This window comes from Hyperoodon ampullatus (genome assembly GCF_949752795.1).
Source record: "Hyperoodon ampullatus genome assembly, chromosome: 10".
NCBI lineage: Eukaryota > Metazoa > Chordata > Mammalia > Artiodactyla > Ziphiidae > Hyperoodon > Hyperoodon ampullatus.
In genome coordinates this window covers 85,099,812-85,124,482 of record NC_136923.1, presented here as the reverse complement: position 1 = coordinate 85,124,482, position 24,671 = coordinate 85,099,812, and the positions used below count along the sequence as shown (strand labels likewise).

General features: G+C 40.3%; 1 protein-coding gene across 1 annotated transcript; it reads left to right on the top strand.

The window, feature by feature from the left end:
- Positions 1-7,361: 7,361 nt before the first annotated feature.
- On the top strand, positions 7,362-22,896 carry SLC17A4 (solute carrier family 17 member 4; the record flags this gene model as incomplete). The annotated part of the gene is given in 11 exon segments (XM_079712687.1): positions 7,362-7,562; positions 10,403-10,636; positions 10,718-10,805; positions 11,247-11,333; positions 13,270-13,388; positions 13,500-13,655; positions 13,659-13,661; positions 20,101-20,245; positions 20,318-20,465; positions 21,303-21,393; positions 22,750-22,896. Coding segments are annotated over 11 exon segments (1,353 nt in total). The 5' UTR covers positions 7,362-7,427.
- Positions 22,897-24,671: the final 1,775 nt, after the last annotated feature.

Genomic DNA, 24,671 nt, shown 5'->3' with positions numbered 1-24,671 from the left:
ACTCTGTGCGGCTGTGCAGACACCATGAAGCAGCAATATCAGGTAGAAGGAATGCAGTTTGACCACCATAAATAACAGCTTATTACTCACACTTCTGCCTAAACTTGGTGATAAAAGTCTTTTAAATATTTATGAAGGTTGATGGGTAAGAGATAGTATGATATTGTTCTTTTGATATCCATGGCCTTCCTTTATAGTAAGGCAGACTGCATTTCCCACTGTTCGTTCTTCATCTGTATTTATCTATTCTTCTGATAGTTACCTGCTCTTTACCCATTTTCCTATATTTTGTCTGTTTAAAATTATTTTGAAGAAGTTTAAAAAACACCTCTCCCATGTCTGATATCATACTGAAATGGATTTCCCCCCTTTTGTCAATGACCTTTTTTTTTTTTTAAATTTTATTGATTGATTGATTGATTGATTGCTGTGTTGGCTCTTCGTTTCTGTGCGAGGGCTTTCTCTAGTTGCGGCAAGTGGGGGCCACTCCTCATCGCGGTGCGCGGGCCTCTCACTATCGCGGCCTCTCTTGTTGCGGAGCACAGGCTCCAGACGCGCAGGCTCAGTAACTGTGGCTCACGGGGCTAGTTGCTCCGCGGCATGTGGGATCTTCCCAGACCAGGGCTCAAACTTGTGTCCCCTGCATTGGCAGGCAGATTTTCAACCACTGCGCCACCAGGGAAGCCCCTGTCAATGACCTTTAATGGCATCTATTATAAATAAGGCCTGTGCTTTTTGATCCTGCAGTATACAAAAAGCAGTATACATATACTGCAGCCTTATGATATGTCTAGGTGTAAATTTCATTTCATTTCTTTGGCTTGACACTCTTTGTAATTCTTGAATCTGAGAAATCTTGTGTTTCATCTATTGTGAAGGAATCCTATTCATTATTTTTAAAAGTATTGCCTGTCCTCAATTCTCTTTATCTTCTCCTCCTAGAAGTCTTATTCAACATATGTTGGACCTTTTCACTGCATTTTCCAGATCTCTTAACTTTGCTATCATACCTCATTATCTCACTCAGCCTTATTTGATATAATTTACTTAGTTCTATCTTCTACTTCACTAATTCTTTCATTAGCTATGCCTAGTCACCTAGTTTCCAATTTCAATGCCTAAATCTGTCTTTTGTATTTCAAGCAGTGTCTTTCTTAAATCTGCCTGTTCTTTTTGGTATCTTCTTATGTTTTAGAGTCTATCTTTTATTTCTTCAATGATTTTAAGCATGCTTATATAATGTTTTTATCAGTGCATTCTATTTTTTTTTTGAAGTTTTCAGCAGTTTAATCCTGCTGTGTGTTGAGTCTAAGGACTTGCTTTGGATGATCACTTCTTTGAGTGTTTATAATTTTGGATCTTGAGGTAATATTAAGAGGAACTTCATCTTCAGTAGTTCTGTGTGAACTCTGTTGAGCAAATCAGGCTAGGCCCAATTCTTACTTCAGTTTTTCAGCGGAGGAAGAGTTCTCAGATAGTGAAGACAGTGTGAATTCTAACCCCTAACTACCCATAACATAGTTATGAATTTTTGTAATTTTCAGAAGAGGCTCAGGACAATGTAGATGAGAGTTGTCACTGTCTCACTTGTTGCAAAGGGCAGAGCCTCCAACTCAGTTCTGAACCTACTTGAGGCTTCTGGCTCTATCTTAAGATCTCTATTATAACTGCCTTCCTAACATGAGTCTAAGGCTTTATCCTTCATCCCAATAGGGACCTGGGTCTCAAGCCCCTGCATCAGTGAAATTGATGCCTCGTACCCAGGCCCAAGGTCTCTGAAGAGTAAGCTCATACCTCTAACTTTTCATCACATCCATGGGGATATCTCTTACTATCTTTGGAACTATGTATTTATTATTTTATTTTGATGTGGACCTTTTTTATTTATTTATTTTTTTTCTGGTATGAGGGCCTCTCACTGCTGTGGCCTCTTCCGTTGCAGAGCACGGGCTCTGGATGCACAGGCTCAGTGGCCATGGCTCACGGGCCCAGCCGCTCTGCGGCACGTGGGATCTTCCCAGACCAGGGCACGAACCCGTGTCCCCTGCGTCGGCAGGCGGACTATCAACCACTGTGCCACCAGGAAGGCCCGGACAGATATCATCTTGATCTTCCTATCCCTTTTCTCCCAGGGGCCCCTGAGCTTCTGCCTGTGTTCAGTGACAGATATCATCTTGACCTTCCTATCCCTTTTCTCCCAGGGGCCCTTGAGCTTCTGCCTGGGTTCAATCAAATAAATGGAAGCCACTTTATAATTCCAGAGAAAAAGAGGTTTTTTATAGGGGATGGAAATAGTCCACAGAGTTTGGGAGGCTGGGGAAGCAAAAGTCAAGTTAGTCACTTTCAGGAAATACTGAAGTATAGGTTGGATGGGAAACCACTAGCGATCCTGTGTAGCACATAGTATGCAATTTTCAGGGGGATTCACACAAGGCCCAGGCAAAAACCCCACATCTACCATCACCGATCCTCATACTCCTGCCTGTAGCGGCCTCCGTGGCACAGTGGCTTCTCACTGTGTTCAGCCTTCCAAATCCTGCCCGAATGCCCTCATTATTAGAACTCTGTTTGCGTGTAGGTTGAGGATTATAGTTTCCAAGTATTTGTCTGTTACTGTGAAGAACTGAGAAGAGTAGAGATGGCAGTGAGAATTAATAAACAATATTGGGCATGGCTTCCTTGCTCCCTATCAAAAGCCTGCACGGAGGTAAATACACCCTGGCCTATGTTAGGAATGTCACCTAAAGATGAATCTGCAATAATATTCCTTTCTGAAAGTCACAGAAACCAGTAAAACAAGCACAACAGTTTGAGAAATGTTAAAACTTGGGAATTTTTCCTACTACACACTACAAACTCTAAGGCTTGTTGATAGATTTAATACAATTTGGATGAATTGAAAGGATGCCAAGAGCAGACAAAACTCTCATCCTTGGAGCATGGCCCAATGTTATAGGAAGAAAGGGGAGGGCACTGGGAAGCCCCAGCTGATGCTCCCCAGCTTAGAGCGTCAGTGTCTTGAGGCTGGTGGACCACAGGCAAGGTGAGGTCTTCAGTGCTAGGATATGGTGGGTGAAGCTTCTCTGTGCCCACATCCTGATGGTTTCCTCTCGACAGCTCATCAGTCTTTCTAAACATCTGCCGCTTAGCATCTTGGGGCCAGTGCAACAGAGCAGAGGAAAACATGCATGACTGCAGAAATTAACTTGGAAATTTGGGGGATGTCATTGCAGAATTAAAGTGGAAGAATAGATAGTTTCCCTTGTATTGGTGAAAGAGTTCCAAGATGCCATCCTCCCACCGGCTGCCTCTTGCCCACACACATACACCCTATTACCAGCACATGACAAGAGGACTCCAACAAGCCAAGGTGGCCCACTGCAAGGGTTACAACACATGGGAACAAAGTCAGCACCTGATTGGCTTTTACAGTCCAAGACTGGGGGTGGGGGTAGGACCCCCAAGGGACCTATGTAAACACTTCAGCACAAAAAAAAGGAAACAAATATGTTAAATAAAAGAGAGATCATTGTATAATGAGGGCATGCCTATCAGGCACTATTCTAAGCACTTTGTATGGATTAATTCATTGAATCCTCACAATAGTCCTTCAAGGAAGGTACTACCAGCATCATCTCCACTTTACAGGAGCAAGAACTCAAGCACAGAGGGACTGAGTAACTCATTTAAGTCATCCAGGTGCTATCTGATTCAAACCAGAGTGGTCTGATTATTAACCATTATATTACAGTGCTGTGCTTATTTTATCTGGGGAAATTGAAGAATATTTTCATTTCCAATTTCTCCAAGTTCTCAAGAATAATAATAATTAAAAAAGCTTACAGTGTATGAAGTACACTGGATCAACAGGAATCAACAGGAAAAGATGAGAAAGAAAACTAAAGAAAATGTCACTTCAAAATGAAAACAACTAGTAGTAGCAAGGAAAGAAATTATCACTATACAAAATCAAATCAGCAATGCAGAGCTGAGGCTTGACTCAGTCATGGAAAAAGCAGAGGGGTAGTAAAGCAGTGGATCAAAAGATAATGGGTGGGGCTTCCCTGGTGGCACAGTGGTTGGGAGTCCGCCTGCCGATGCGGGGGACACGGGTTCGTGCCCCGGTCGGGGAGGATCCCGCATGCCGCGGAGCGGCTGGGCCCGTGAGCCATGGCCGCTGAGCCTGCGCGTCTGGATCCTGTGCTCCGCAACGGGAGAGGCCGCGACGGTGAGAGGCCCGCGTACCGCAAAAAAAAAAAAAAAAAAAAAAAAAAAAAAAAAAAAAAAAGATAATGGGTGTGAAGAAGGGAAGAAAACAAAGATTGTACAAAAATAAATAAAAGCAACTTAATTAAGCATCAGTTTGCTGAGTTTACAACTTCAAGGAAAGTATGTTTAGAAACAAAGTAGACAACTCAAATGTAGAAAAAATGTAAAATCAAATCATGAAGGGAATTGAAATGGAAAAAATATATAAGAGCTGATTCTTTGGTAAAGAAGATTCCATTCACAGCAATAAAACAAACAATTCACTATTCAGATTGATCAAAGAGATTAAATACAAGCAATCATGGGGAAAAGGGAGACAGAAGCATTTAAAATGTATAAGGTACTAATTATGGGGAAATAGATAGAGTACATGATTTTCTATGAAACTATAAGTTTAAATTCAGAAAAATTGTACATGTCAAAAAAACTGTGTAATAAGGTGAGAAAGTTGTCCAAAAGTTATCCCTTTTAACAAAACAAATGATTTGTGTCCTGGTAGATTCACTAGAAAAATTCTATGAGATTTTTAAGGAGCAGAAAATGCTTATGTTTCCTATGCAGGAGAAATCCAAATAATTTTTGTAGATACCCACCTTAAGAAGGTAAAATATAGCTCCTTACTCCTTAAATGTGGACTGTGCATGTGACTTCTTTCAGAGCACAGCATGAAAAGGGCGAAAAAAAGAATAACTTCACAGTTAAGAAACCTAGCAAATACTATCTCAAGCCAGGTGATCAAGGTTAATAGCAGTGATAGATCACATTGATAGCATGTATCCTTGATATGATGTGATGAGAATGGCAGTTTACCCCTATGGTCAACCTCTCAAAAACACACTATCTGAGTCTAATCACGAGAAAAACATCAGACAAATCCCAGTCGAAAGGACACACTACAAAATATATGTGACTGATACTCTTCAGAATTGTCAAAGTCATCGAAAACAAGGAAAGGCTGAGAAACTGTCATAGCCAAAAGGATCCCAAGGAGATGTGATGATTAAACATACTATGGTATCCTGAATGGTATTCTGGAACAGAAAAAACTATATTAGGTGAAAAGTAAGAAGTCTGAATGAAGAATCGGCTTTAGCTAATAATAATACATTAATGTAGGTTCATTAATTGGGACAAATGTGCCATACTAATATAAGATGTTAATAATAGGGGAAACTGGGTGTGAGGTGTACAGGAACTCAGTAATTCTGTAAGTCTAAAACTGTTCTAAAACAAAAATGTATTAAGAAAAAAGAAAATGACTATGTACCTAAAATACTTCAGATCACAGACTGAAATGGAAAGCTTAAAACTTCCTTTCTTTACAAAGCTAGCATGGCAAAAAATCACATACACATACACACACATTCACAAACTACAAATTAAGCTCAATTATATATGCTAATGTAAAATTCTAGCTAAAATATTAGGAAAATAAATCATGTGTTTTTACTAAAACAGCCTAGTAAGAAGAGATCATTCCAAAAATATAAGGCTAGTTGAATATTATTAATAATAACTATGATGAACTTACATAAGCTTATTCAAATTTCATCACAGCACCTTGAGGCTCTATTATTAACCCCACTTTACAGGTGAAATACTGAAGCCACAGAGAGTTAAGTCAGTTGCCCAAGAACACACAGCTGTAAAGAGAGCAGATCCAGCAGTCTGGTTCTATGATGAAAATACATTTGATCAAACTCATTACATTCCCATAAAAATAAAAAAGCAAAATGGGATAGCTTAATGCCATAAAAGTACAAGAGCCACCAACACCAGCAACATACCTAATGGTGTAATGTGACAAGTATTCCCAGTAGATTCAGATATGGCAGGAGTGCCCACTCTCTCCATTCCTATTTACCATTGTTTAGAAACTGCCAGTGAATAAAATTACCCAAGAGAATAGAGTACGTGTTACAAACGGCAAAAAGAATCACCTATTTTTTCCATTATTTGCACATAACGTGTGTATGTGTTTAGCTTTCTTATCTAAACCTAAGGGGGAAAAACAAGATGAAAATGGTAGGGAAAAGGACACAGTTATGGAACCAACAAAAAGTACTTTAAAAACCTGTGTGTGACTTAACTGAAGATAATTATAAAATTCCACCTTGGGACAGAGAAAAAGACTTGAATACATGGGGGAACCATGCCTGTTCTTGGCTGAGAGAAGTCAATACTATAAATATGGCAATCCCTCTTAATTTAATCTGCCATATCAATATGATATTGGTCAAAATTCTAGTGTAAATTTTGTGGATGGGGAGAGGAGAGTCAACTAAATGTTCCCAGAATTAAACCAATTCCTGGAACTTAACAAGAATATTGCTACACAGGAGGGAACAGTGCTGGCCACTCCAACTATGTTTGCTCCCTTGCAGGAGCCAGGAAATGGGGCACCCACATGCCTTGAGGACAGTGATCACACATTATACCTCTGAGATTTCTCTCCAGGGATAATCACTCAATCCTGCCAGCTGTTGTCAAACTAATCTATCGGGACTCAACCCCAGGGATAACCCCAGAGTTCCCATGGATCACTGGGAAACTTTTTGCGAGCCTAGATTATAATACCAAGATGATGTTTAAATACTTCTATAGTCTAACCTAACCTTCCTTTCAAACCTCATCTCCTCCCAGCCCCCAAACATATGAAATCTGCCATGTTCCTGGTTACATATGGTACCAAAAGCCATCACAGCTGCCCAAGTGGGGTACTTGGGAATCATTTCCAACAACTTCTCTCTCTTACTGTCCATATCCAATCAATTACAGCTTCCAGCTAATTCTTTCTCTAAATTCACTTCTTTCCATTCCTGCTGTCATCAGCTTATCCCAGGACCCTGCCTGGAAAACTCTTTCTTAATGTTTGCTCTGGCCAGTTCCGTACATCCTTTAAGTCTCTGCTTAAGTAATGCTTCTGAGGGAATTATCCACCCCCTGTACTCCCAGACACCTACAAAGTCACATCTGCTCTCTATTTTTGCTTCACAGACAGACTGCAATCTTCTCCCACTTCCAGACTTAGGAAGGGTGGGAGAAAAGCACCCTGAATGTAGGACTTTTTGTACCCTCTTTTCTCAGGCTTTTGTTCAGTCTGACATGGGCTGGCCCTTATTGTGCATCTCTGTAATTTTTTGATTTCCACCCAACAAATGAACATGAGCATTGCCTTGCCAGCTATGGTGAACAACACAGCTCCACCCAGCCCAGCCAGTGCCTCCACAGAGAGGCCGCCCACTGACTTCCATGACAACTGCAATGAAACTCTGAACGAATTTAAGGCAGTCGTAAGTCTAATGAGACTCTGGATCCTTTCTTTGGCTCAAATGTTTGGACCTAAAAAGTTATGTACAGTAAGTCCCCTACATACGAGCGAGTTCTGCTCCGAGAGCTCATTCGTAAGTCCAACAAAGCCTAGGTACCCAACTAACACAATTGGCTCTATGGTACTGTACTGTAATAGGTTTATAATACTTTTTGCACAAATAATACATAACAAACAAACAAAAAATAAAACATTTTTAATCTTACAGTACAGTACTTTGAAAAGTACAGTAGTACAGTACAACAGCTGGCATACAGGGGCTGGCATCGAGTAAACAGGCAAGAAGAGTTACTGGCTGGAGGAGGGAGAGGAGGTGGGAGATGGTAGAGCTGAAGGATCGTCAGCAATAGAAGACAGAGGGCAAGCTGCAATTTCACTAATGCCTGATGTTGATGGCACAGGTTCTGGTTCCTTGCTGGATTCAATTCTACTCTCTTGAAAAAATGATCCAGGATGTCTGGGTAGTAGCTCTTTTTTTCTCATCATAGATGACATGGTAACACCAGATTGCATTCGGAACGGCTGCTGCAACCTTCGTGTACAGTTCTATGTTTGGGTCCTGTGCCTCAAAAACGAACAGTGCCTCCTCAAATAAAGAAACCCCCTTGCTATTTCTTGCATCATGAATCCCTTCGGTTCTACAGTTACTTCTTCTTCCCCTTGTCTCTCTTTGTTCTTTCTCTGGGCCTCCAATTCCACCAGGTCTTCATTAGTAAGCTCCTCGTGTTGCACAGCAAGGATTCAATGAAGTCATCCTCTTGCAGATCTAGCTCCATCTTCTCGCTGAGGGTCACTAAGTTGCTGAAGACCTCTTTGGACTCCTCATCCACCTTCTCAAATCCACGAAAATTGTGAACAAACTGCAAGCAAAGGTTCTTCCAAACCCCATTCATGGTGATGGCCGTAACCTCACTCCAAGCAAAGTCAATGTTTTTTATGGCCTTGTAGATGTTATAGTCCTTCCAAAATTGTTGCAAGGTTGTTCCTGATTCATCACTCATCTTTACTAACTGAGGAAAAGTGTGACGTAAATAATATTTCTTGAAAGTCGCTATAACTTCCTGGTTCATAGGTTGGATGGATGCACGGCATAGTATTCAGCGGCAGATGCACTACTTTGACGTTGGGATGAAAGTCGTCCATGAATGGGGTTGGCATGGAGCATTGTCGAGCAGCAAAAGAATGTTGAATGGGACATCCTTCTCCAAGCAATATTTCTCTGCCTCTGGGGTAAAGTGGTGGAAAAACCAGTCCTGGAAAATAGCCTGTGTAACCCAGGCATTGGGGTTATTCTTCCACACAACAGGAAGAGAGCCCTTGGCTATGTTTTTAAGGGCTCTCGGGTTCTCTGAATGATAAACTAAGAGAGACTTCGGCTTCATATAGCCGGAAGCATTGCTACCAAACAACAGAGTTAACCTATCCTTTGCTGCTTTATAGCCTGGCATCAATTTTTCCTCCTTGCTGATGTAACTTTGGTCTGGCAACCTCTTCCAGTACAGTCCTGTCTCATCCACATTAAAAACCTCTTTGGGTAAATACACACTTTCATCTATAATTTCTTGAAGCATTTCAGGAAATTTCTGGGCAGTTAATGTATCTGCATTTGCCACTTACTTTTACATTGTGAAGGTTGGCTCTAGCCTTGAACCAATGAAACCAGCCATGGCTGGCATTAAAAGATGCGCCCTCTGATTCTTCATCGTGTTTCTTCTTCAAGTATTCATAAAGGCTTTTAGCTTTCTCTTGACTCAGCATTAAGCTGAATGGGACTCAATGCTGATGCTGATCTTGCATCCACACACTGAGCAGTTTCTGCATCTCCTCCATCATTTTTCTATGCTTCTTCAATATTATTGTTGACATCATGAGCACAGCAGACTTCACATGTTCCACAATCTTGTCCTTGTTCTTTAGAATCGTGCTGATGGTTGAATGATTCATGTCATAAGAACGAGTGATGCCTACCTCCTTTTTGCCTCGCTCCATTCTGTTAATTATTTTTCACTTTTGTTTCCATCATCATCTCTTGGTGCTTCTTAGCAGTACCAGCTACATCACCACTGCTTTTACGCTCGCTTCCAAACATCCTGGGTTTGAAGTAAAGATACTGTACTACTGTACTCTATAGAGTAAAGTACACAAAAGCACAACCAACTGTAGAGGATACACGCACATGACAATGTACGCCAGGCATGTGAACTAACTTACGTGACTGGACATGCAAATGCACCTTCGCATCTTTGAAAGTTTGCAACTTGAAGGTACGTATGTAGGGGACTTAGTGTATTGAGCATCTACTATGTTCAAGGAACTATATTACACAAGAACATAACATGTATCTGAGATTTTATTCTGACTTAGTGTCTATAAGTGTGACTGGGGACTAAAATTAGAATGAAGGAAACAGAATTTTACCATTTAGTGGAGGTAAATTCTTCCCCCACAATGATGAAAATCACCACAAAATAAGTTTCACAAATTTATGTCTACTTTCTCTTTCTTCCTTCACATATTTTTTTATTACCTTGCCTATGATGCTTTCTTCTTTATGGGTTTTCTGTCTTTACAGGCTCTATTTTAATTGGTCAGTTAATTATGTAGCTGGGGAAACTGTGAAAGGGGAAAGAGTATATTGGGCATATATTTAGGTTTTCTTGATAAAATTGATAGATTGGAGGAACCGGAGAGAAATAAAAGGAAAGAGAACTGCCAATTATTTTCTTGTATCTCAAGTCCTCAAGATAAAAATTGTCAACTCTCTAGTCAAAGATAAACAGTGAGTTTCTCTTTGTCATCTAGGCTGCTATGTATGACTGGAGTCCTGAAATCCAGGGAATCATCTTTAGCTCACTCAACTATGGCTCATTCTTGGCTCCAATCCCCAGTGGCTATCTGGCTGAAATATTTGGAACCAAGTACTTGGCTGGTGCTGGTATGTTTATAACCTCAGTCCTGACCCTCTTCACTCCACTAGCAGCTGATACTGGAGTGACTTTGCTCATTGTCCTACAGATCATCCAAGGCATTGTCCAGGTACCAAGATGTTTTCTAACTACGAGTAGAATATAGGTTCCAAAATGACCTCAGATAGCCAAGAATCAACTTTTTTTTCAGGTTATGTTATTAACAAGTCAGTGTTCAATCTGGGCCAGATGGACTCCACGAACAGAAAGGAGTCAACTCATCACCATTGCTGTATCAGGTAACTGATAACTTAATTGTCACCTTATGTGCACTGTCCAAGAGTACTCTGCCATGGCCTATCAACAGAAGCCAAACCTTACATCCTAACTACACTGTCTCCTTGCTCTAAAGCATTACCCTATACTGTCTTTCTTGATCATAACCAAATGTTTACTGGACACCAAACATCCTTGCAAATGCTTTTAATTTCCTTTTAGTCGCAGAACAATCTTCCAACTAAGTTATATATAATTACTTCCTTTTCACACATAAGGGAAATTGAGACACAAATAGACTAATAACTTGTCCAAAAGCACACAGCTACTGAGGGTAGGAGCAGAATCTGAACCTAGGTAGCCTGGGTTGCAACTTAGTTTTGTGATCAAGTCAATCTGCAGGAAGCACAGAGGGTCCCAAGTCTGACCTTCTCACCCAGAATATCCTCACATCTTCTGTTTAGGGTCAGTGCTGGGCTCCTTCATCATCCTCCTGGTTGGTGGTCACCTCTGCCAGACCATAGGATGGCCTTATATCTTTTATATCTGTGGTGAATTTGTGCTTTTCAAATCTCAGAATCTTGTTTTATGACAGAGATTGCTGGGCATGATTTCTGTGATATAAGTCATTTATGGTTAACCAAATCCTAGTAGATATAAATATATAACTAAAGTTGATAATGTTCAGAGCTAATCAGGTTGCGAATCTTGCAAATGATATTTAAGTTTCAATATCCTGAGTGTACAGCTAGAATAACCTGATAACTTTAAAGGCATTGTAACATTCCGTCCTGCTTCTAAGTTGAACCCACAAAGGATCTCAGAAGGATTTCTTTCATAAGATGCTGAAATTGTAATCTTGGTAGGATTATATTTTTAGTTAAGCTATTTATTTAATACATTCTTTTAAATTCTCCTATTATTACTACAACCAGAAAATTGTGGGAACGTGACCTAATCATAGGTAAAATACTGATTGGAATAGAGAATCAACCAGTAAAGGCTGCAGGTCAGAGCAGATCATGTGAGGTTTAGGATTGGACATAATAGACAGAGAGATGCTGTGGAAGTTTCCAAAGATCAGAGAGCTTCAGAGACAATATTCTACTGCTTCGTAATTTTGCCTTTACCCAGCCCTGGGTGGGATCTTCCCAGATGCTTTCAGCTAATGTTTGTATCTGTTTGATTTTTGAAACATTCTCTGGAATCCCATCTGCAAACTGCCTGATTCCAGTGGGACCAGTAAATCCCACTGGTGTTTTCATTAGAGGATAATACTCTTAGATCCAGGATTCTTATAGCATCAGGCCAATACATCTGCTAGAAAAAAAAGTGTATGAAGATTGATTACTATAGCATATCACCCTTCAAAGGGTATGTCATGGAAACTTCAAAAGGGCAGGTTACAAAATTTTTAAGGAATGAGAGAGGCTTACTGTGTTCCTGGTTTTGAGAAAATGTAAGCAATGTGTATAAAATAAGAACTCACTAAATATTTGTTGAATCAGTGTTAATATCCTCTATCCTCAATGTGCAACAGTGCTAATTTTCATATTTCTCACTCACCACTTGCTTTTAAGTTCCTTGATGACAAAATTATGTCTTTGTATTCTTATATTCTCAAAATCTAGCAAAATGCCTGGTGTATGGTGGCTGTTCTATATTTGTGAAAGACCGTATAAACAACAAGCTAACAAGTGAAGAGAATTCAAGTCTTTAAGATTCTAAAAAGGGAATTTTAAGATGAATCATATTTCCACTCAATACTAATAATGCTGAGTTGTCCAACACTGTAATAATGTGTATATTAGAGAAATTTCTTTGCTGAGGATGAATTTCATTCCATATCCAGAAATTATCTGGGCAATCAGTGGCACATATATACTGCTGCTAACTCTTAAATGTTAGAGATAGATAAGAAAAGATTTAATGAAGACATAAACTTTGCAGAAGCATGACTAGCAGGAGGGATGCTGACTGGTACTTCAACAGTGAGGGCATTTTGAAGCACATGGGGCAAACACACTAATAACTTTTAACAACAACTTACAGCGTTATTATTGGTGCATTTCAAAACCTCCCCAAACTCAGTGATTTTAAACAACAAATGTTGAGTCTCTTAGTTTTGTGGGACAGCTAGGCAGCTCTGCTCTCTGTGTCTCTCATCTGTCTTGGACAATGGGTGAGCTGGAGCATGTTGTTCCTATACCAATTGATAAGACTCAAGAGGACAAGTGAAAAAATGCAGTACTTCTTAAAGCCTAGGCTCTGAACTGCCCCATGTCATTGGCAAAAGAAAGTTACATGGCCAAGACCAAAGTCAAGTGGTGAGGAAGTACTCTCTACCTATGATAGGGTTATGCAAGGGATAGATGCAGGAAGGAGTGGAGTATGGGGGCCATTCTGTTAACCACAGGAATCATCTCAGGGCAGAATCAAACTTATAGAACTCCAGTCCTGTGCTAAGTAGATCCTCGGTTTTTTTAGGTGGTATTGGCTGCATCTGTTCTTTTCTCTGGTTTGCTCTCATTTATGATGACCCCGTGAATCATCCGTTTATCAGCACTAGTGAGAAGGAATACATCATCTGTTCACTGGCTCAGGAGGGGCACTGGGGAACTCCTCTGCCATTTCCCTATGTCTCAGTGGTGAAGAGTTCAGTAGAGCAAAGTTCTGGTCTTTAGATGGAGGGGATATTTATATGTACTTTCTTCCAGGATTCTCCACCATGCTGGTCTCTTCCCATTAAGGCTATGATCAAATCCCTACCGCTTTGGAGCATTCTCGTCTTTTATTTCAGTGAATACTGGCATTATTTTGTCATCAGGTCATACCTACCAACATACATCAACTCTGTACTTCAAGCTAACATCTGAGATGTAAGTACGGAGAAAACTCATTCTGCTCTTCTGTTGCTTCATATATAATCCTTTCTTTCTCCTATGGTCATGGGCTTAGGCCAAGGATCTTCATGTAGGAAACGCAACCTGATTCATTTGAATTCTGATTCAATTCAATGTGTCCTACTGCTTATTGGGGGCAGAGTGGTATGGCTCTAGGTCAACGGTCAACTTGTCATTCATAGAATATCATATTTTTTAAGGAACTTATGCAGAAATTTTATGTTCAGTCCAATCAACATTTGCAAACAAGACATTCTGCTGGCAGCATAAATAATAAAGCATTAACGAAACAAAGTCTGCCTTCAAGAAAGCTGTGACAGAGAAGCATAAACAACATATGCTGAAAATAAGACATTAATAGGACATAAAGTCCTAAATAGGACTTATACCAAAAACTTGTGGACAATGTCTTTTTAGAAAAACATTTTATTCAAGTATAACATATATAAAGAAAAGTGCACATATGTGTACATCTCTCTGATTTTTCAAAAAATGAACAGATGCTCTGATTGGCTGAGAGGAGCCTGTCAATTGCTGCCCAATGAATGTCTCAAAATTGGTGAAGAGTATATCATCTCCTAGCTTATTAGTGACAGTTCACTAGGTCATTGAATTAGTGTTTTATTCTTGTCCTTTGTATTCAAAAAACAGTTCTCTCATGTTGACTGGGCTCATCTGGTGAAAACACGCTGAGTGGTCAACAGAGAACTGACCTTCTTAGCAGAGGTCAGAGTCTGGGGAGCATGCATGCAAGCAGGCTGGAGGTACTGATATCAGAAAGCCCAAGGATAGAGTAGCTATGGGTCTTCCCAAAGGAGTGGGGTGGGCAGCAGTGGGCAATCAAACCAGAATCTCAGGCCAGGGAATCAGGGACAGGAGGGCCAGACAAGCAGAATGCCAGTGCTGAGATCTAGACATCCTGAGGCTGGCTGTTGGAAGTGATCGGTCCCTGGCGTGAAGCAGGGTAGGCTCTTTATCCTCAGAGGCCAAGGCTGAGGAAGAGGAGGATGAGGGAATGATTAGGACAAGTTGAGAACAGACAGTAGAGTTTTCCCAGCTTGAGAAGTCAAGAGATCTGGACTCCCATTGCTCTCAGGGTATTTTTCTCAGTAACTCACATTACCTTGATGGCCTTGGTTTACTCATCTGTAAAATAAACATCTCAGACCAGTTGACAGTGAGATCCTTTTCACTGGGTTACATACAGCAAAGAATGACCTCCTTTCCTTGCATTTTCTTTAATGGCAATTTAATTTAGGAGTTGAATTGGGAAAAACAGGGATCAACATTTTAAAAAATATATAAAAAGGTAAAAGAGTGAAAAATCTTACTCTCATTCCTGTCCCAAATCTGCCTTGTTTTCTCAGCCTTTATTATGTTATGTTCCAATTTTGATGGAAGTTTTTATCATGAATGGGTATTAAGTTTTGTCACATGCTTTTTTCTGCATCTATTGAGATGATTATGTGATTTTCATCCTTCCTTTTGTTAATATGATGTCTCACATTGATTGATTTGTGAACATTGAAACATCCTTGCCTTCCTGGAATAAATCACTTTATCATGGGGGTATGATCCTTTTTATATATTGTTGAATTTGGTTTGCTAATATTTTGTTGAGGATATTTGCTTCTATATTCATCAGAGATATTGGCCTATAATTTTCTTTTTTGTAGTGTCTTTGTCTGATTTTGGTATAGGGTACTGGTGGTCTCATAGAATGAATCGGGGAGTATTCCCCCCCTCCCATTTTTTGGAATAGTTTGAGAAAGATAGGTATGAGCTCTTCTTTAATGTTTGGTAGAACTCCCTTGTGAAGCCATTTGGTCCGGTACTTTTGTTACTGGGAGTTATTTTTAAAATTATGAATTCAATTTCACTACCAGTGATTGGTCTGTTCAGATTGTCTATTTTTGGTTCAGTCTTGTATGTTTCTAGAAATTATCTATTTCTTCTAGGTTGTCCAAATTGTTGACATATAACTCTTCACAGTATTCTGTTATGATTTTTTTTGTATCTCTGTGGTATTGGGTGGTATTTTTCCTCTTTCATTTCTTATTTTGTTTATTTGGATCCTCTCTCTTTTCTTCTTGATGATCTTGGCTAAAGGTTTATCAAGTTTGTTTACCGTTTCAGAAAACCAAGTCTTGGTTTCACTGATCTTTTCTATAGCTATTTATTTATTTTTGGTCTACGTTTTATTTATTTCCTCTCTGATTTTTATTATTTCCTTCCTTCTGCTGACTTTGGGCTTTTTTGGTTCTCTTTCAAATATCAGATTTTGAGATTTTTCTTGTTTCTTAAGGAAGGCCTATACTGCCATAACCTAACTGCTTTTGCTGCATCCCATAGATTTTGGAGTACTGTGTTTCCATTTTCATTTGTCTCAAGGTATTTCTTATGTCCTCTTTGATGTCTTCATTGACCCCCCCTTTTTTTTTAAGTAGCATGTTCTTTAGTCTCCACATGTTTTTGTTTTTCCCATTTTTCTTCCTATAATTGATTTCTAGTTTCATACCATTGTGTTTGGAACAAATGCCAGATATAATTGCTATCCTCTTAAGTTTGTTGAAACTGTTTTGTAACCTGGCATGTGATCCATTCTGGAGAACATTCCATGTGCACTTGAAACGAATGTGTATTCTACTGGTTTTGGATGGAATGTCCTGTAAGTCCAACTGGTCTGTTGTGTCATTTAAGACCACTGTTTCCTTATTGATTTTCTGTCTGAATTATCTGTCCATTGATGTAAGTGAGGTATTAAAGTCTCCTACTATTATTGTATCATTGTCAATTTCTCCCTTTATGTCTGTTAATATTTGCTTTATACATTTAGGTGCTCCTATATTAGGTCCATATATGTTAGACAGTGCTATATCTTCTTGTATTGATCCCTTTATCATTATATAATGCCCTTCTTTGTCCTTTGTTATAAACTTTGTTTTAAAGTCTATTTTGTCTGATATGAGTATTGCTACCCCCATTTTTTGTCATTTCCATTTGCATGAAATGTCTTTTTCCATCCCCTCACTTTCAATCTGTATGTGTTTTTAGCTCTGAAGTGAGTCTTTGTGGGCAGCATACAGATGGGTCTTATTTTTTAATCCAATTAGCCACCTTATGTCTTTTTTTTTTTTTTTTTTTTTTTTTGCGGTATGCAGGCCTCTCACTGTTGTGGCCTCTCCCGTTGCGGAGAACAGGCTCTGGATGCACAGGCTCAGCGGCCATGGCTCACGGGCCCAGCCACTCTGCGGCATGTGGGATCCTCCTGGACCGGGGCACGAACCCGTGCCCTCTGCATCGGCAGGCGGACTCTCAACCACTGCGTCACCAGGGAAGCCCCACCTTATGTCTTTTGATTAGAGCATTTAGTCCATTGACATTTTAAGTGATTATTGGTAGGTATGTACTTATTGTCATTTTGTTTCTTGTTTTCTGACTGTTTTTATAGTTCTTTTCTGTTCCTTTATTTTTCTTTTAGTTTATTCCCTTGTGGTTTGATGATTTTTTAAGTGGTATCCTTGTGTTCCTTTCTCTCGTTTTTTTTGTATCTATTGTAGGTTTCTAATTTGTGGTTAGTATGAGGTTCATGTATATTTATTATATCTACTTGTTTTAAACTGGTAGTCATTTAAGTTCAAACACATTCTAAAAGATCTACATTTTTTACTCCCCTCCTCCATGTTTTGATGTCATATTTTACATCTTCATGTTCATCCCTTCACTGTTAATTGTATTTATAGTTGATTTTACAATTTTTTGTCTTTTAATCTTCATGCTAGCCTATTTAAGTGGTTGATCCACAGTCTTTACTGTCTATTTTCCTTTACTAGTGGGATTTTTGCTTTCCTATAGATTCTTACTTCTTGTTGAAGCCTTTTCTTTTCCGCTTAGAGATGACCCTTTAACATTACTTTTTGGGTAGGTTTGGTATTGATTAACTCTTTTAGTTTTTGCTTGTCTGAGAAGTTCTTCATCTTTTCTTCAATTCTAAATGATCATCTTGCTGGGTAGAGTATCCTAGTTGCAGGATTTTCCTTTTCGGCACTTTAAATATATCATGAGACTACCTCTGGCCTGCAAAGTTTCTGCAGAAAAATCAGCTGATAGTCTTATGGGGGTTCCCTTGTATATGACTGTTTTTCTCTTGCTGCCTTTAGAATTCTCTTTTTATCTTTAATTTTTCCATTTTAATTATGATATGTCTTGGTGTAGGTCTGTTTAGGTTCATCTTGTTTGGGACCCTCTGTGCTTCCTGTATCTGGATATCTGTTTCTTTCTGCAGGTTTGGGAAGTTTTCAGCCATAATTTTATCAAATACATTTTTGACCTGTCTCTCTCTCTCTTCTCCTTCTGGGACTCCTATAGTGCAAATCATGGTTTGCTTAATGTTATCCTAGAGATCTCTTAAACTCTTCTGTTTTTCTTTTTGCAGCTCTGATTGGGCAATTTCCATTATTCTATCTTCTAGATCACATATGCATTCTTTTGTATCACCTGGTCAGCTGTTAATTCCTTTTACTGTGTTTTTCATTTCAGTTATTGTATTCTGTGGTTCTGGCTGGCTCCTTTTTATGTTTTCTATTTCCTTATTAAAATTATCACTGTGTTCATCTACTCTTTAATTTAGTTAGCATTCTTATTACTAATACTTTGAACTCTTATCTGGTACATTATTTCTGTTTCATTACTTGTTTTTTCAGGGGTTTTCTCTTGTTCTTTCCTTTGAATTAAATTTCTCTATCTTTTCATTTTGCTTAACTTTCTCTGTCTCTATGAAATTAGGTGAAACATTTAGCTATCCTGGAATTGAAGGAGTGTCCGTGTGTGGAAGCACCCCTGTGCAGTCTGTATGTGCCCAGTGTCTTTGGTGGCACAGCTACATCTGATGTTGAGCATAAGTCACTCTTCCCCCATGGTGTGCTGGCAGCTATCACCAGGGTAGGAGGTAGGGATGGAGGTAGAAGGGCTAGAGCAAGAGCCAGTTGTGAGCCAGGGCTTCTCCTCGGTTTGGTGGCCAACACCACACTATCAGGGTGGAAGTGGGTTTCACGTTGCTGGGTCAGAAGACCTGAGGTTTGGTCTGATCTGGCTCCATTCCCTCTAAGTGTGTGCTCTCCCCGCTCCCAGCACAGGCACACTCACCCAGAGGGGAACAGTGCTGGAGAAAGAGGAGCTGGAGTGGGTGCTTGGTATGGGTTGGAATGCAGACTGTGGTAGTGCCGGCACTAGTTGGAGTCCTGGACAGCTCCTGATCTTCTGCCTTTGTAGGCACAAACAATGTCCAGATGCTGTGCTAAGTCTGAGCTACCTCTTTCCCTCACAACTGCATACTCCTCTCAGCCATGGCAGCCCTCTCTCCAGTGTGGAGCTGCACTGGGAGCAAGAGGGGCTGGAGCAGGTGCTCTGCTCAGACTGGGGTGTGTGTTAGGCAGTGGTGGGAAACCAGCCAGAGTCCCTATCAGTTTCAATCTGCTTCCTCTGCCTTTTTTTTGGGAGTAAGCCAGTGTGTGCATGCTCTTCATGAGCGGAGTCTTGTTTTTTTATAGTCCTGCTATCAATCCCAGTTTTTCGAATCAGCTAAAGAGACTTGTCCTCCTGGTGCCAGACCCTAGGGCGTAGTGCTCAGTGGTTCTCCCCACTCACTCCCCAGGGAGGATCTCTGAGCCTGTGTAATTCCCCCTCCTCTTCTGTGTACCCTCCCAGGGGTGTAGGTCCCAATCTGATCACTTCTCTCCCTTCCTACCCAATTACATGCGAAACTTTCTTACAGACTTGGTTGTATAAGAGTCTTTCTGCCAGTCTCCAGTTTGTTTTCAGTGAGAACTGCTCCACATGTAGATGTATTTTTGATGTTTCATGGGGGGAGGTGAGCTCCACGTCCTCTTACTCCACTATCTTGATCTATCTATAAACTTTTATTTTTATTGTCAAATTGCCCTCCATTGGGCATTGATAATATTTGGAAGTGCCTGATTCCCCCGGCATCACCACAGATCATCTCAAAAAACTGTTGCACTTTTGGCAGTTTGATAAAATGGTATCTCACAGTAGTTTTACTATTATGAGGGTGGATACCTTTTAATATGCTTAGAAATCACTTATTTTTCTTTTTCTGTAAATGGTCCATTCATATCCTTTGACTATTTTTCTACTGGGTTTTGTTCTTTTTAATATCTATTTCTACATGATCCTTATATTTGAAGACAGCATTGGTCCATTTTTTTTTTCAAATTGAACTGTATGCATATTTTTCCTCAGGCACTAAAATTATATTGGCTCATTCCAGAAATTCATATTAAAGGTGATGTGTATATAAAAGAAAAGCTATAGATGTAGACAGTCCACCCAGGGATCAATTTGTGTCATGGTGGGTGTAGTGAGGCATGCACCTCACCTCAGCTCTGGTTCTCAGAGTGGGATGCTGTCAGCCCTGCTGTTTGTTTCTGCCTGTATCTGCATTGTCCCTGGAGGTCTACTGGCAGATTTTCTCCTCTCCAGAAAAATCCTCAGACTCAATACCATCAGGAGACTCTTCACTGCCATAGGCAAGAACCAAGGTAGACATGGGGTGGTGGATGTGGGATGCTCAGGGCAGCTTCCTATTCACTGTGTTTGTTCTCCTGCCCCAGGGGTTCTCCTCCCATCTGCGTTCTTCATGTCCCTTTTCTGGGTCAGATCCAGCTTCAGTGCCACCATGGCCTTCTTGATACTGTCTTCTTCCACCAAAAGCCTCAGCCAATCAGGAGCCCTTGTCAACTTCATCGATATTGCTCCTCGGTAGGGACCTGTGATCATCCCTAAACCTGCTCTGACACATAGGTAAAATGTGACACATGCAATGGGTCACAGGAAATTTCAGCACGAGCCGTACATCCAAATAATTCCTGGAAGGGACCCAAAGCTAGCCAACCTCTGTGAACTTAGTTTTTCCAGATGAAAACAGGAGAAGTCAGTGGCCACACTCACAGTTCAACTGTGGGAGACTCATACCAATTTCTTTCTGTTGGGGAATGCAGCAGTTACATAGGGCTGGATCACTGAAAGGACTTGTAAACTTCAGAGGGCGTGCTCATGTAAGGCTTTAATAAAGGTAGAGGATACAGGATAGCAGGAGAAACATTCACCTCTGATATAGGTAAATATCAGATGGCTGAGACTTCCAAATATAGCTCCCAGGGACCATCCATGGACCATTCACAGTCAATAGGACACATTTCATCTTCAGGTAGTGAACCACCAAATTACATGGGAGATACCTTGGTCTCAGGGAAGCCAATGTCTCATCCAATGGGAGGTCTTTTATACCTAAAAGCAAGTCTGAAAGATCAGGCTCCATAGCAGAAGACAAGAGAACATATAAACCAGCTGCCAACCATCAATCTGTACATTTTGTATAATGAATGTTGACAAGTTAGTGCGGGTTACCCCTTGGAAATCCCAGATCCTAGCACTGGATTATACTCATCGCTAGTCAGTACATTTCATTCAGGTTTGACTAAGGGTCAACACAACTCTAGCAATCCCCAGAGATAATCATAGAGTTGCAACAGATCAGCTGAGATTAACCCTTTGCTAACAGAGGAATATTGTTTTCTCACACTTTCTCTCTTGCAGGTACAGTGCCTTACTCAGGGGACTATCACAAATCTTTTCTTACATAGCGGGAGCCATCTCTCCCACAGTTGCCGGATTTTTCATCAGTCAGGTAAGGTCAAATGTTCTGATGATTATGATATTCACAACAGTCACCTCAAAAGATCATCCAGCCTCTCATTCTGACCCTAGGCTCAGCTCATGCAGAAAAATTACCACATGTTCAGGGTATGGAGTGAAGGAGAATGCTCTATTGTATGGGTTTATGCTTTATGAGTTCTTAGAATGAGCTTCTCATGCTAATCATCACGTTTTCTAGCAATAATCATGACCTTTCTTGTGAAGTATAGAATGGCCAACCATTCTGATTGGCTGGGGCTGAGGGGTTTCCTGGGATATGGGACTTTCAACACTAAAACCTTAAAAGTTCCAGGCAATCTGGAAAGAGTTAGTCACCCTATGTAGGAACCCAACAAATATTTATAGAACAAATGAACGAGATGCTGAGTGGATGAGTGAATGACAGAGCGAAGGAGCAACCTGTACATTACAGGTATGCTCATCAGTGGTTAGTACAGAAATTCCTCTGCTCAGTATTGCTTACATAGTGTTTTTACATTCATACAGCCTTCCATCTTGGGAGATGCATTTAAACTTGTCAGAATAAACAAATTCATGTGATGACAATTTCATAAGAATCAGACTGATACAGACTTTATGTGAAGAAACATGCATATGACATTCACACGACTATCATTCTTTAAGTTTCTTGTGGTTTTCACCAGTAAGCCAGGAAAATGAATGGAGAATAACAAAGAGAGGGTATTCTTTTTGACACCAAGTCCTTTTTTTTTTTTTTTTTTGAAGCTTCAGTTCTCTTTCAGCCACTGACTAACACAATGTTTAAAATGGAAATTCTCAAACTGTTCATTTCCCTTATTACTCACTCACTCACTCATTTATCTCTTCATTCATTCGACATATATGCAATGAACATTAGCATGTGCCATGCACTGTTTGAGTGAATAAAACAAACAGAAGTCCCTGCCCTTGTGAAGTTGGTAGGAAAGAAACCGATAGAAAACTAACAAACTAAACGAAAACATGGTATAGTGATTGGTGGTAAGCGCTAAGAAAAGAGTAGGGCAGGAGAGGAGAATAGGGCACATAAGAGGGGGTGGGATTTCAGTTTTAAGTAGGGTGGCCGAGGAAGTCTCATTGAAAAAGTAATATTTATGGGAAGCAAGTACACGGGCGAGAGAAATGACCACTTGAGGGGAGGAATATTCCAGCAGAGGGAAAGGCCAGGGCACTGGAAATGTACCTGCATATTCTAAGAAAAACCAGGAACATATAATGCGGGGCAGAGTTGGGGATGAGGGCAGTAGAACACGGTGCCAAAACCTTTCTGAACCAGGAGGGACAAGAACTAGGAGACTGTTAATAACTTGTAGTTTCCTGCTTCCAGAATTCAGAGTTCGGTTGGAGGAATGTCTTCTTGCTTTCAGCTGCTGTGAACATAGCAGGCCTGTTTTTCTACCTCATCTTCGGCCAAGCAGAGGTGCAGGACTGGGCTAAAGGTAGATGTGTACCCGCTTATGAGCAAACCGAGTGACGAATTAGATGCCGGTGCTTAGTTGTTCACTGTTTGCCCGCATGGACATTCCCCTGACTTACAGTTCTACCCCAAAGTGGGCTGTCCTTAAAGTACAGAAATCTCAGATTTTCCACTGGCCCATACACCTAGGACATGAAGGAGTGAGACTTGCAAATTATGGGAAGGCTCTTTCATAAAGTCTTAGAATAAAATTTTATCTTCTTGTGCTTGTTCTCGGTTTATTTAACAATCATTTATAAGGCAACTAATGCAGAGTGGAAGACAAATAAACCCAAATTTAAAATTCAGATGTGTTACTTGTTACAAACAATACATGGACAAAAGAGATGCCCACAGGGTGTGCGTGGTGGCAGGGGGTGGGGGCGGGGTCTGCCCTCCTAGGAATCTCCATGCCATCTTCTTCCTTGGGCTGGTGACTGCCCCTCAGTCCCAGCTTGTGTGCTGGTCCCTCTCCCCCTCAATAAGGAGTTCAGTCCCAGGCTCTCCTAGTGCTCTGTTTTACACTAAGTTTTGTAGAGAAAGAAAAAAGCACACATAAATGTCACTGAGTCCTGATATCCAGTGGATATAAGAAAGCTTTACAACAGTTCGAAGGAATAGTCTGGCTTAGTATATTTTTTCAAGTTGTTTTCTTTGTCCCAATTAGTTTATCCTAGGCATTTGTTACACTTCTCATCTCTTGACATAGAAACGGTGCAATTTCATCCTCCTTACTCGTTCTTACTCTCAGAAGTCTCTGAGTAAGAGGTCTGAACAATTCCTATATCTTGCTAGGTCCAAGCACGTGGTATGAAACCACCCACCATTTGCTCTATACCTATGCTGTATCCTGAAAATAAAAACACTGCACACTCCTGGGGTTTGGGACTCAGGTAGTTTGATATTGCTGCTCTCCCTAAGAGGAATACATTTTATCCACAGCATTCACAAGGCACACTTTTTGTACTTGACCAAATTCCCATTCTTTGTAAATATTTGTCACTAAGAAAATGAAAATAAACTTCTTTTTGTGATCCTCCACCAACCACACACTCTGGTTATGCTCAGAAGCATTCCCAGTCCTTTCAAAGAACAAGCTACCAAAACCTGTGGCAATTAGGACAGTGCTATCTGGAAAACTGGACTGAAACCCAGCTTCATCTGGTTAGCAGGTGTCCAGATCAAAGCATCTGATGTAATGTTCTCCAAAACCCAGAAAGGGGAAGTGGCCAAGGTGCTTAATTCGGGTATCAGTACAGGAGCCTATCTGGGGCAATGATAAGGAACGCACACTAAAACATGCCATTCATACAAACAGACATTTTCTGGGTTTCCCAGTAGAAACAGTTACTTACGTTGCCTAATAACTACCAGTAAGTACCCCCACATGTGTTTCTATGTGTTAGCTGAATATAAACATTCCTTTAACGTAAGCAACCATGATGCATTTTATGCACAGGAGGGAAAATGATATGCAACACAGGTATTTCACCCAAGACTGAGAAACAAGTTGACATCTCTCACCAAAATGTCACTGCTTTAAGTGCACATAGTCCATGGGAAGAAATAAAGATTTATCTGTTTCCTCTTTTCTAGGATGGCCTGTATCTGGGCAAATTTACGGTGACTAATTCTGTAACAGGGTGTATGATGTTACATCGAAGACTTGCTGTAGGTGGCCATATATAACAGACATGAAATTCCAACATGAGGTGTTAGGGTACCTCACAGATATTGCTCAGGATGTGATTTTTAAAAAGTCATATGGTTCTAAAACAATTTAGGATTACATA